Genomic DNA, 12,871 nt, shown 5'->3' with positions numbered 1-12,871 from the left:
TCCCCGAGCCAGCGTGGGTTTTCTCCGGGCACTCCGGTTTCCTCCCACATCCCAAAAACATGCTTGGTAGGCCGATTGATCACTCCAAATTGTCCCTAGGTGTGAGTGCGAGTGCGAATGGTTGTTTGTCTCTGTGTGCCCTGCGATTGGCTGGCTACCGGTTCAGGGTGTCCCCCGCCTACTGCCCGATGACGGCTGAGATAGGCTCCAGCACGCCCGCGACCCCCGTGGGGACTAAGCGGTTCAGAAAATGGATGGATAGATGGATATCATCATTATCTTTTTTTTCTATAACTGTCTTCCTGGTGCTTGTTTTCCACGCTGGTTGTGCGTGTCAAATTCCACGCATTTCCCACTGAGGACACGCAAACGTCGGATGTTGAGGCTTCCTGAAAAGGCCATTCCCAAACTTTTTTTCAACTCTATGTCCTCCTGTCCCACACATAGGTCTAAGAAAAGCTCTTTTATTAGCTCATGGCACTAAAAGACCTCAAGAAGGAAGTACGCATTGTTGACCATGGAAGCAGATAAAAGGTCACGAACAACACCGTATCCAAGTGACAACAAAAAATTGTCAAAACAAATCAAGATGGAGGCTAACACATATGACTACAACAGTGTTACAGTGAAGTTGGCTAGCTCTGAATTTTCAATTACAGTGGTAACTTGAAATGTGAGTGAATCTACTCACAAATTTCTAATCTTCTTAGCTTAATGCTAACAAACAATCCAAATCAGTTACCATCTATAATCACAGTTTTCAAAGCAAAGGATAACCAAGTAGACAGTCCTGGATGGATAAAAATGATGCAACAAAGGTACCGCCATTTTTGTCCAGGCCGATTTCATGAGGTCATTTCTAAAAATTCTTTTGAACCATAATTCAAAAGCAATGTCTGATCTTCTTTGGTTTATGTGCAATAAATATTTTATTAGTACTTTTCTAAGAGTCAAGATATTTCTGTGACCAGAGGCGTACCAACACGACATTTGGATTAAGCCCAACACCCTCATCCCCTTTGAAGCAAAAACAAAGGTGCTCCCAACAGGGTGGTGTGTGCTCATGAGTCATTTGTTTGCGTGCAAGCCACAAAAACACGTCAATAGTTCCGAAACCATAATGAGTCTAGTCTGAGGCGCCCGGAAGCAAGTTCACACCGGTACTCCGTGTCCTCACATACTGCACGATCGCTCACCCGACCTGAAGGCAACACGTGTTTTCAAAAGTCCTTCACTAAAGCTGGCGAATTAGCAGTTCGAGCTGATGGTGGCAAACATAACAAAAACAGCTGCGTGAGAAGAGCTGAGATATCGTTTTCCATGTTCCTGTCTTGGTTTCCGTTATTCAACAGTTTTTTTTAGTGTCCTGTGAGAATCTTCACAAAGTCCGGAATTTAGTGTGGCTCCAAAGGGAAAAGAAAACATCAGACCAGGCAGTACAACAAGTAAAATTACAAATTTGAGATTCATTTAATTTCATTGAGATGTATCAACTCCTCTCAGCTCATCAGTGTTTCATTAATGCTAGTCATTCTTCACACAGGATAAAGAATATATGACTCATTTTAAAACGAAGAATACGAGTGAGGTCAGCAATGTCGAGGCCTATCTTTTAGCAGACTTTTGTCCTCGGGAGGACAAAAACAGCATGCGGGGACGTCGTGGCATCTCTGCGGGTTCTTCGTACATGTAGCGACATGTGCCAGTAAGTCATGTGCGGCGTGCGTACGGATCATGGGAACGTCGGCTTTGCACCCTCTTGCCCGATTGCGAGAACAATAAAGTTCATGCGTGATTCATCTCGTGGCTCTTCCTTGACGCCAGCTATCGACACTCTGGCCCCTGCTTCCCTTTCCCGGATTCCTTCCTGCTGCCAACAGACGACCGTTGGAAAAATACAAGGCCCGAGATGATGGATGCTTAGGATGAGGCGCGCGTTTTTTAGCCGCCGTGGGATGCCAGCGGCCTGAGGCCTGTGCGGCAAATGTGCTGTGACAGCAAGTCTACATCACAATATGTGACCCGCCCCCTTTGAACAGTCAAGTGACGCGATTGCCAAAGTGCATTGTAGTGTGAGGCTCTATGTGCCTCATTCCAAGAACTAGCATAATGACACCGTTGGGTCGTGATTGTTTAAAAAAAACTGTGTGGTTCAAACTCACTGTAGAGGTGTTCATTTGAAGGAGGCATCTAATTGAGTGGGAGGTCTTTATTTTAAAATATCCCTGGGGGTATGCTGCTGGTAGGACAATTGGTGGGCAGCTAATTTATTGCTTTTGTTTCATCTAAAGCATGACAGAAATAAACATAAAAATGTGCTCAGCAAATGATTCCATTGTACACCGCATAAAACAAACGGAAGCCCTTGAATTGTACAATAAACCTTTAATAAATAGCTTCATTAGTTTCCCATATTTACATCATAACCACCTTGACTTAAATGTCGCCATTACTCATTTTCTTGGCTAATTTTAGGCACACAGAGAAAGAGGGGCAGGGCAGGCGGGTTTCACTTCCTGTTTCGGCGTACTATGCTCAAATGTGCAACCAGAACCGCCCATACCGAGAAACTAAAACAAAAACCAAAAAAGAGGGGGGCGGGGCTTCCAAAATCTGTCATTTTATGTTACTTTACGCAGTCTGCTCAGACTGAACAGTTTACACCGTATAGCTCCAAATGTACATTTTGGTCCAGTATATGATGAATTAAAAAAATATATATTGGCATACAACATCGCCTTCTCGGATAACATAAAAAAAATGTCAGGCTGCATCAAACAGCTAAGGGCTGTGATATAGCCCACGTGCTTGCTGCAGGTTGTCCAACTCTGATATCACAATTCTTTTTGAAACGTTCCGTGATGAAGAATAAGTCTATTTGAAACAAAAATGTCGCCTTAGTGAAATGCTTGTCATGTGAAAAGAGATGGACGTCCCATTTTTATACCATTCCTAAAAACAAAATGTTTTAAAAGGCTATACATATTTATATAGATAAAAAACAATCTGTCTTAAATTGGCAGCAAAACAAAAACATTAAGACAAAAAGAAAAAAAGAAACATTGGCACAGATGTTAAACATAGTTGGCAAATGACTTGAAATGCACTTGAAACGTTTACAATGACAAAAGACAGGTTAATAAAGCTGAAGAGGAAATGCTGCGTAAAAGATGATATCTGTTAATGTCAAGTCAAAACTTAAACACACTTTGAGTGACAGCTCGCTAACCCGAAACTTGAGACCTTGAACAGTGAGCTTTCCCAACCCCAAATTTTGGGGGTCCATTTTGGAGAGTTTACAGTACTGCATACGTCCATGTTATACCATAGCCTCATGTATTTGTATGTTTTGAATCTTGAACCGTTAAAAATATAACCTGTGATGGAGACGCACAGGAGGAAGTGGTTGAAAATGTAAACGCAGGGAGGATCAGGGCCAAAATAGAAAGACAAGGGCAGTAACTGGGCTTAAATATTAGGTTAAAAAAATGGGGCAAAAAGTGGAACGAAATTCCAGACACCAGTAAGGAAGTTGGGCAAAATAAAGACGAGATAGGGGGGGAAAAAAAATCAATGTAGGGTAAAGAGGGCATAAGTGGGGGAAAACAATGGGGCAAGGCAGTAAATTTGGAAAATAAAGGGCAATAAATTGGCGCAGAAAGTAGAGACAAGAACATGGGTGGGTGTCAAAGAACAAAATTTTGATGGGCTCCGATGGGAGCAATATGATCAAATTACAGCGCCTTGTCAGACTGCGATCATACAGGTTACGTATATATATTTTTTTTATCCTAAGTCACTTAAAGGCAACAATTGTCGAATAAAAAAAAAAAAAAAAGTGGAGGAAACAACGAAGTGGTGTGTATGTGTGTGTACAGTGAATGACTTAACAGCAGGGTTGCATAATTACTGCAATGTTCAAAGTTGGATATCTATGGCGAATTTACAAAATTGCAGGTTGGGTCCTATAAGGACGTTTCAATGTAATCCACCCCTGCATGAAAGGTTTGAAAACTTGAGGGAAGATTGTAAATTCGTATTTTGAATGAGACTTTTGGAGGTGGGGTGCATTTAATTTCTGCAGGGGTACATTTAAATTTCTTAAAATTTTTTGGGTGGGAGTCTAAATTAACATTTAACAGAACTTAAAATGTTTGTTCTTCAAAGAAAGACTTGACTGTTCAATAAATTATATTTTATATTGGGTCCGTTATGATCCAAATACATCCTCATCTTTATTTGCATTATTTTAAAATAAAAAAAAGACATTTTTTTCCAAAATTCCCAGTTTAACTTCCCACGGAAGTTTACCAGAAATGTTGCACCCGTTTGCAAGCCTAGTAAACAGTGAAGACAAAGACAAGGGCTTTCCGAGCGGTCTCTACAGTGGTCTGTTTTCCCTGGTCACCCCCCCACAACTGGCAGCATGTGACGAGTTAGTACAGATTGAAACCCGAGCGCTACCCACACTCACACATACACACACGAGTTCAAAAAGTAGTCCGAGGCTATACGCTGCTGTCATCCAGCAGAGGTTCTTTCCCCTCGGCTCCGCTGCCCTGTGGGCTGTGTGAGTGGCTTTGAGCCCCGTTGCTGTGCTTCTTGTAGGCGCCGGGGCGGGCTCCGGGCCCCGTGTGCTCGGGGATGAACAGCGCCACCAGAAGGGAGAGCAGCACCGAGCAGGCGCCAAATAGGAAGGGAGGGCCCGGGATGATGGAGCTCTGGGAAGGAAGGGATGGAGCAAGAGACCACAGGAACGTGAGCCATCAGGGGGGTGACTAATTGCGCGTACACCTCCAACACTCGAGGTGACAATGGGTATCAGGGAACTTGTTCAGCAAGCTGGAGCCATTCATACAAACGACGTTTGGTTGACGTGTCTATTAAGAGCAGACAAACCGAAAATCCTCAAGGATCCACGCGCAATAAGACACAGGAAGGCAGCTGTTTTGTAGCTTACTTATATCAGGCATCACCCCCTTGGAATATTTAGAGGCCAGTGTCACTTAGCAACTTTGGTAGGCATAGCCCCCATGAGTAGACCCCCAAAAAAGTCTTAGCAACCCACGCCTTAAAACACACAGCAAGTTGGCCATTTGGATTAGACGCTTTGTCGGCTACCGTATTTTTTTGGACCGCACCCCAAACACATTATTTGTCTCCCCCCGTACACTCACCTCATCCGTGGGGTTAGCCATATTGGGTTTTCCGCCTTTCTCCGAGGCGTCCGTGTCGGACAGCTCCACGTGGAAAAGGTAGAAGACGAAGCCATAGAGCGCGGGACCCAGGCCGTTGCACAGACCCCGGATGCCGGTGATCATGCCCTGAACCACGCCTGCGGGACAAAAAAGGGAAGCGGGCAGGGGGTTGGGTCAGCGCTGGCAGCGTCGTGCCAATAGTGACTTGCGGACAAAAGGAGAGTTTGCTCACCTTGTTGGTCCGGGTCGGCATTCCGGGACACAATGGCGCTGATGGCGGGGAACGTGATGCTGGACATGGCTGCTACGGCGCCAGCGGCCCACATCATCCTGCAACAAAGGGCGATTATACCGTGCCATCAGCTAACGAGACACTTTCATAGGTACTCCCAGCAACTACCGTAATTGCCGGACTATAAGCCGCGACGTTTTTCCAAAATTTTGGACCCTGCGGCTTATAGTCAGGTGCGGCTTATATAAGATTTTTTTCGTGATTTTTGTGATGACTTGATCACTTTTACTCTTAACACTATTATATACAGTAAAAGCTACAAAACAAACTGACAAATAACTCGTTTTCAAATCAGACGAGTAAAAACTGGTCAAATATTCAAAAAAAAAGATATTATTAAAAGTGAAGACAATTTGCAATTCTAGTAATGACACACGAATTTGATGCACAATTTGTCTTCGCGGGCCACATAGAATGATGTGGCGGGCCGTATCTGGCCCCCGGGCCTTGAGTTTGACACATGTGCTCTAAACCCTTTCTCTTACTCTGCCATGTCACTCAGAGATTACACAAAGCAGTGGCGCTGTTTGGACCATCTGCATTGTATTAAAACCCAATCAATCAGCATTTAAATTCAATTCTTCTGACATTTCGCTCACCAAAAACAAGTTGTAATGAATGTGAACTTTTAATGCATTTTATTCAGAAGGTTACTTTGAACCTTAAACAGCGGCGCGGCGTACTTATGGATTTTTACGGCCCCTCCAGGGGGCGCTCTAGCAGGAAGCAAGAGCGAGACAGGCGAAGAAGAGATGATGCGCCGAAGAAGACGTGCTAGTTTGTGTTTACATTTCGCGCGTCACGCAGAACGTGATCAAGACGGACATTACTGAAAGGAAGCCTTTATACACAAACCGTCATCATGGGGGACAAAAGAAATGCATATGATGCCGCTTTTAATGCATTTTATTCAGAAGGTTAGTTTGAACCTTAAACGGCGGCGCGGCGTACTTATGGATTTCTACGGCCTCCGGCCTCCAGGGGGCACTCTAGCAGGAAGCAAGAGCGAGACAGGCGAAGAAGAGATGATGCGCCGAAGAAGACGTGCTCGTTTGTGTTTACATTTCGCGCATCACGCATACACCCGCATTCACACAAAGACAGGAAGCTTTTATACATGAACCGTCATTATGGGGGACAAAAGAAATGCATATGATGCCGCTTTTAAGCCAAAGGCAGTCGATGTTGATGACATTATCTTGTGTCTACTCTGGAGCGTACTTATGGATTTTTACGGCCTCCGGTCTCCAGGGGGCGCTCTAGCAGGAAGCAGGAGCGAGACAGACGAAGAAGAGATAATGCACCGAAGAAGACGTGCTCGTTTGTGTTTACATTTCGCGCATCACGCACACACCCGCATTCACACAAAGACAGGAAGATGGCTCTTTTTTTACTTTTACTGGTATGTTTTTTTTAACCAGCCCTGTTAGTGCTGTGCTACCGTATTGCTACTGTGTTACCGCCGCGTCTCAGTGACTTTGCTGTGTTACTTCCGTGTTGCTGCGGTATTACTGCCGCGTCACAGGCAGTGTTTGCAAAGAAATGTTAAGGTATGTTATTAAAGCTTTAAAAAAACTTTCTGTGTCCAGTCTTTCTTTGCTAATAACTCGCGTGCACACTTCCGCGTTGCTGCGGTACTACTGCTGCGTCACAGGCAATGTTTAGAAAGACATGTTCAAGTATGTTATTAAAACGTTAAAAAGGCTTTCTATGTACTGTCTTTCTTTGTAAAAAACTCGTGTGCACGTGCGGCTTATAGACCGGTGCGGCTTATGTAAGAAAAAAACTGAAATATCCCTGAATTTTAGCTGGTGCGGTTTATAATCCGGTGCGGATTATAGTCCGGCAATTACGGTATGCCTAACTCAGAGTTCTTGTTAACCGCTGAGCCCATTTGAACTCTGTTGTTCACAAAACCAGCACAAAGTATGAACGTACATTTATCATGGCCCATGATAGAGAACCTGAGATGGCCTCTGGTAGAGCAATGCTTGCTCTAGTGGCTAATTAAATAATTACATTTGCAGATTAGAGGTTGCTTCCCCCTGGTGGTGGAAGGTAAAACTACAACAACGGCAAGCTGCAACTAACTGCAGCTTCTCCATTTTTGTTTGGTGGTTTGTCGTGAGATATTCAAAAGTAAAATATGTGCCTTGGCTCAATTAAGGTTGGGAAACACTTACTAGAGACCCGCAAATGGCTTTGAAAACGAGGGAAAAAAAATGCACTGTGTGCTGTTGACGTTTACTGACCAGGGCTGCGAGCCAAAGCCGTACCAGGCCAGTTGGAGGATCTGGAAGCCGAGGCCCAACAAAATTGTATTTTTGTTCCCGATGGAGCGCATCAGGATGCCCAGCACTACCGTCTAGATGTCATACAGGGAAGACATGAGCACACCTCTGACTTGACTCAACACAACAATAATAATAATAATAATCAAGACAACGGCAGCACCTGAGCTAATATGGAGAGGATCCCCACGACGGCGATAAATGCAGCCACTGTCTCAGACGAGAAGCGGATGACCTGAAGGGTGTTTGGACAAAAAAAAGTTTGAGGTCTTGGTGTCAACCGGTTTGTTGACTTCATAAACAACAAATAACAAAAGCAGCTTCAACTCTGTCTCTCCGTACATTCAGGCCACAAAGTGAAACCATCTGACAACCTTGAAGAGTTCAACGATGACAACAGTGTGACCTCAAACAATTATTTCCATTTCAAATCTGGGGTGGAAAAAATTGCGGTTTAGCTAAAAGCGTCATCTGATCTGCTCTACTGAAGTTGCATTTACAAGTGACACTCAAGAATGACGACCCGTGAAGATGTCAATTGGGCGTTGCCCACCCGTTACCTGTCTGAGATAGAGGAAGAAGCTTGAGTACTGGCCCGCCTCGGGGAGGTAGGAAAGGAACACCGTGATGCAGATGAGCAGCACCGTCGAGTCCTGGCCCACTTTGCGCAGAGACTGCAATGAACATCAACGCACTTATGAGATTAACATAATTTTCAGATGATTAGGCACACCAAATTATGTAACACAAAATCAACGATGGGGTCTATTTTTGCTAGAAACTCAGTTTTTCAGGTTGTATTTTGAAGTCTAAAAAGCGAAAACCTGGCATCCTTGAGCCAAAATAAACTACCGTTCAAAACCATTCATTGGCCCCAAAATGAGGGCGTTGACAAAAAAGTTCATAGAGCAAAAATGCGCTAAGTTCACTTCACGTTCATCCAAAATATGAATGGGTTCATGAACTTTCGTTCATTGAATGCGTTCAGATACAACACTGCCTATTAAATATAGCCTGGAGTTGCGCTTGCACGTCTCAGAACGCCTCGATTATATACATTTTGAGATTCTCTGCATACCAAATCATGATCATGATTTAAATTCGATTAAGTAAGCAGCCCTAATGTACGCTAATTGTTTTTTGTGTATTAAAACATTTAAAATTCCAGGCATAGCCAGTTGAGCTGACTCACCGCAAAGGGATCGGCCTGCTCCCAAGAAATGGGCGCGCCCCACGATGCCGGCCTCATCTTCTCGGGAAGTGACTCGGGCACGGCCACCAAGATGAAGCAGATATCCAGAAGCGCAACAGCCGTGGCCAGGATCACCACCAGGGTGTCCCCGTAGGCCACTGACAGGTAAGCGCCGATGGCCGGGCTGGTGACCAGGCTGGCCGCAAACGTGGCTGACACCTGATGAGGGAAGAGGGTGTGTCAAAAAAAAAAAAAAATTGTTTGCTTGATAGAGGTAGTTGTTTGAGAGCTTCCGTCTTTACTGCAGAAGTGTAAACCTGTTAGTTTAGTCCCTTGGGTTCAAGACAACTCAGAGGTTTTCTTCCATTCATTTATAATGACATAATGAATGGTTGAAATTAGATTATGAATACAATTGTCTCTGTTGAGTATACCGACAACAGAGCTGCCAACCTACAGCGCTTCACAATTTGTCAAGAACACATGTAATAACACAAAAGAACTATACACACTATTGCATGACATAATTGTTGCTCTGCATTTATATATATTTTAATGATAAACACAGGGTTGAATGCATACTATTCTGACCGTTAGTATTTTGTTATAAAATCCCATTGGAGTTCCTCACCAAGCCGTACGCCGTGCTCCTCTCATGCTCCTGCGTGATGTCGGCCACGTACGCAAAGATGACCGAGAAGGTGACCGCGAAGACTCCTGACATGGAGATGACGGCAAAGTACCACCTGCAGAAGGAGGGAAAAGCTGGGTCAGACAGCGAAAGCGGTGTAAGGACAGTCACGAGGCGCTGCCGTCTGACATCCTCGCTCACTCACCACGGGCTGATCTTCATCAGCGGGATGGGAGCGCACGTGAAGAAGACCGTGAGAAGCAGGAAGGATTTGCGACCCCAGACGTCTGATAAGGCCCCGATGAGCGGAGCGCTGAGAAATGACAGCAGGCCCTGCGAATGAAGAATTATGGAGAGACGTCAGACAGGGGGAGAAGGTAAACACAGTGACATGACAATTGGTATTGTTGACCGTAGTTGTCTATTTTTTGTTGATATTTTGGCGGAATATTTTTTGCATTTTCGACTTCCTACCTTGACGCCATGGATGAGGCCATTCATCAGGAATGTGTGGTGGGGGAATGTCTGGTGCAATACCTACAAAAAAAAGAATCAGTTAATGTCATGTAAAACAACTGGAGAATGTTGTGAGACAAATACGATATTATAGAAGCAAAGAGGAAAGGTGGAGGTGAAAGTGGAGTTCAAATCAATGGTTGAACAGTTCAGAGTCCGCACGTTGTTACATGCGGTGTGCGCAGCTGCGGTGTTTTTCCGAAAACCTTGTGAACCGCTTTTCATATTCACGCTGTACAAAGTTGCCTATTAGAAGGAACAGACTGGAGGTAACTATTATTGAAGTCACAGAGTGACATTTTGAACAAGAGCCAGCTTCTACCATGTTCGTCAGAAGAGCTTGTCTCACTACATTCTCTTCCTTGCCGACTTGGCTTATACCCGACAAAGAACAACCTACACGTAAACAACAAATGTATGTCATCACGAGGAGGAAAAAAAAGCTCATGTAATCACTTTTCAGTTTATTAAGTTTGCCATCACGTGGTGTGAAGTGTTACTGCTTTAAGCACCTGTGCCTGGTGTTTCTGGAAAAGTTTACACTAGGCTTGCGTGAATATTTCTAAATGAACCTGTTTGCTACAGATACCTGACCACCATCACTTCTACTGAATAAGCAAATGAAGCGGCCACAACACAAACCAATGACTTCCTCTCTACCGGATGAGCATTTTCAACAAAGGAACAGGGCTCACAATATGGCAGCATGATGTCCTTCTCCGTATTTCTACAATAGTTGCAGGCATCCACACAAAAGTCGCGTCTTCGCGACCGCATCCAATGACGGGACTCACCGTGAGCATTGGGGTAGTGAGCAGACCCCATGCAAAAAACTCCAGGAAGATGACCACCACGGCATGGTAGACGCTGGGTTCGCCGATTCCCTGAGGCTGCACAGAAATATGGAACAGGGGGGGGAAAAAAAAGGAAATTCGCTTCATTTTAGTCAAACAAAGCTTGCTTGCACACTTTATGATGGGAACAGTTTGAGCCTTTGAAAAACAGCAGGACAAAACTTAAGACGCCCGCAGGTATTCAACTAGCTTGTGTACATGTCGCCGATGTGACAATAACGCCTGGATCCACGCATACAATGTGTGACAGCCTCCTGTTGATGGATGTTGCAGCATCCACATGAAATAATAATAGGCTGCTTTGCTATTCACTAGTGTGCGGGTGATAACGGAGGCTTCGACAGCCAGGACAAAGAGCATCATTGGCAGTGAGGGCCCCTCTGGAATGAAGCCACGACAGTTCACTTGTGCCCACACCACAGTACTCAATGCACAAACTTTCCTACAACAATCGAAATCTGTTATCACATTATTTGAACTAAAGGTTGACATTTACTACCCATGCAATTTCTATGGGCTTTAATCGCATTGGGACCCTTTTTTTTAGAAGAGGTGACTGAATTAAACAGAATTAACAAACGTTTTGGATGTGTTACAAACCAACAGACGAACTTAGAGTTGCTCGTTTACTTTCAGATTCGACTTGTAGCAAATGGAAGTGACGTCGTGGAGGCTGTAATCGCGGGATTCGTTTTCATTTTATTGACATCTATGATCTTGGCACTCATGCATACTGGTCGTCTTACATTTAGTCATTTTAATGTGAAGCACATGTAGTTATCCATATGTAACGCTGCCTTGCCTTCAACATTTAAATCAATGTGGACATAAGTTAGTCGTCTAGTTACAAGTACCATACGTGTTTTGACAGCAGATGTGCTTACTCAGCTAACGGGTAAAGACGCGGAGCTTCGTTGAGACATAAACCGGACGTCTCTTCGAACTTTTTTTTCAGTGGTTGACTGGTTAGAAGTTTCATAAAATATCTGAAACGGTAAAGTTGAAAGTTTCATAAGATATTCCAAGTCGGTCACGACGTGTCGCGTAACTTGACGTCGGCTAACTAGCTAAGATAAGCGTGCTTAAACTACTTCTGGTGGGCAAATTTGGGCGAGTTAAATGATATGGGTTGTTCGCTTCGAAATAGAAAAACCGTCCGATAGCTAGCGTGTACCCGTGGAAGGTTTGCTTTAATCTTAGATTGGGAAAGCGACAACTGTAGCCGAGTTGACGTGTTAAACCAACGGCCAGCATACATAGCTAGGCCACCGAGCTAACTATTAGCCGCATAGCCGTGGCTCCACAGCGCCGGGCTAACGGTTAACGTTAACCCCCTCCGTTAAAAATATAATATTAGAAACGCGGGTAAACCCACAAGCATTTAAAAAAAAAAAAAAAAAAACTATATACAAGACAAACTATTTTTTTTTCAAACGACGTCTATTTCCGGAAATAAATAAATATTGAACTCACACTTCCTCCATCTTTTATGATAATTTTCTTGGCCAGAAGAATGCTGCGGTTCAGCCGCTTCTTCTTCTTTTTCTCCCCCGTCATTGTTCGCTCATATCCATCCTCGGTTGTCAGCGGGTCGTCGTGGTGGCGCCTCAATAACAAAACAAATCGAGCGATCCGCTGATGTCGATTGCAAAGCTCATTACAGCCAGTAGCAGACTAGCAGCTAGCAGCGAGCTAACTGACGAGATGATTCCTCATCTCCACCACAGCGACACCACCTCGCTTCGAGCTCTCTTCCGGAACCAAACCTGGCCCCGCCCCCTAGCCATGAAGTCAAGGCAGACGATTGGTTGGCACGGCGTGCAATCTTCTGATTGGCCTTGTCAGAATCAGTCGGTTCAACGTACATTACAGTTCATGGCGGGTTCTTTTGGGCCAG

The 12,871-nt window shown here is 44.4% G+C and overlaps 1 protein-coding gene and 1 long non-coding RNA gene across 2 annotated transcripts; one reads left to right on the top strand and one right to left on the bottom strand.

The window, feature by feature from the left end:
- Positions 1–1,105: 1,105 nt before the first annotated feature.
- LOC137839635 (uncharacterized) lies at positions 1,106–3,570 on the top strand. The gene is made up of 2 exons (XR_011085663.1): positions 1,106–1,445; positions 1,544–3,570. It is a non-coding gene; the product is annotated as an uncharacterized lncRNA (long non-coding RNA).
- On the bottom strand, positions 2,366–12,728 carry mfsd14a2 (major facilitator superfamily domain containing 14A2). The gene is made up of 12 exons (XM_049746490.2): positions 12,448–12,728; positions 10,915–11,010; positions 10,079–10,141; positions 9,810–9,937; positions 9,605–9,719; positions 8,974–9,192; positions 8,342–8,455; positions 7,945–8,016; positions 7,743–7,855; positions 5,431–5,528; positions 5,178–5,335; positions 2,366–4,721 (listed from the first exon to the last, which is right to left on the bottom strand). The coding sequence occupies exons 1-12, from the start codon at positions 12,529–12,531 to the stop codon at positions 4,509–4,511; spliced, it is 1,473 nt and encodes a 490-aa protein (XP_049602447.1). The 5' UTR covers positions 12,532–12,728; the 3' UTR covers positions 2,366–4,508.
- Positions 12,729–12,871: the final 143 nt, after the last annotated feature.

The sequence above is a fragment of the Syngnathus scovelli genome, chromosome 17 (genome assembly GCF_024217435.2).
Source record: "Syngnathus scovelli strain Florida chromosome 17, RoL_Ssco_1.2, whole genome shotgun sequence".
Lineage (NCBI taxonomy): Eukaryota > Metazoa > Chordata > Actinopteri > Syngnathiformes > Syngnathidae > Syngnathus > Syngnathus scovelli.
The sequence above is the reverse complement of the archived record's forward strand: the minus strand, read 5'-3'. Positions and strand labels throughout refer to the sequence as shown.

Excerpts from the sequence above, each read along its gene's own strand:
- mfsd14a2 (XM_049746490.2), bottom strand. The coding sequence starts at position 12,531 with ATGACGGGGGAGAAAAAGAAGAAGAAGCGGCTGAACCGCAGCATTCTT. Across the intron at positions 9,193-9,604 it reads GGAGCACGGCGTACGGCTTG|GTGTCAGCCACGTTTGCGGC; the intron begins GTGAGGAACTCC and ends TTCCCTCATCAG. Across the intron at positions 7,856-7,944 it reads TCCTCTCCATATTAGCTCAG|ACGGTAGTGCTGGGCATCCT; the intron begins GTGCTGCCGTTG and ends TATGACATCTAG.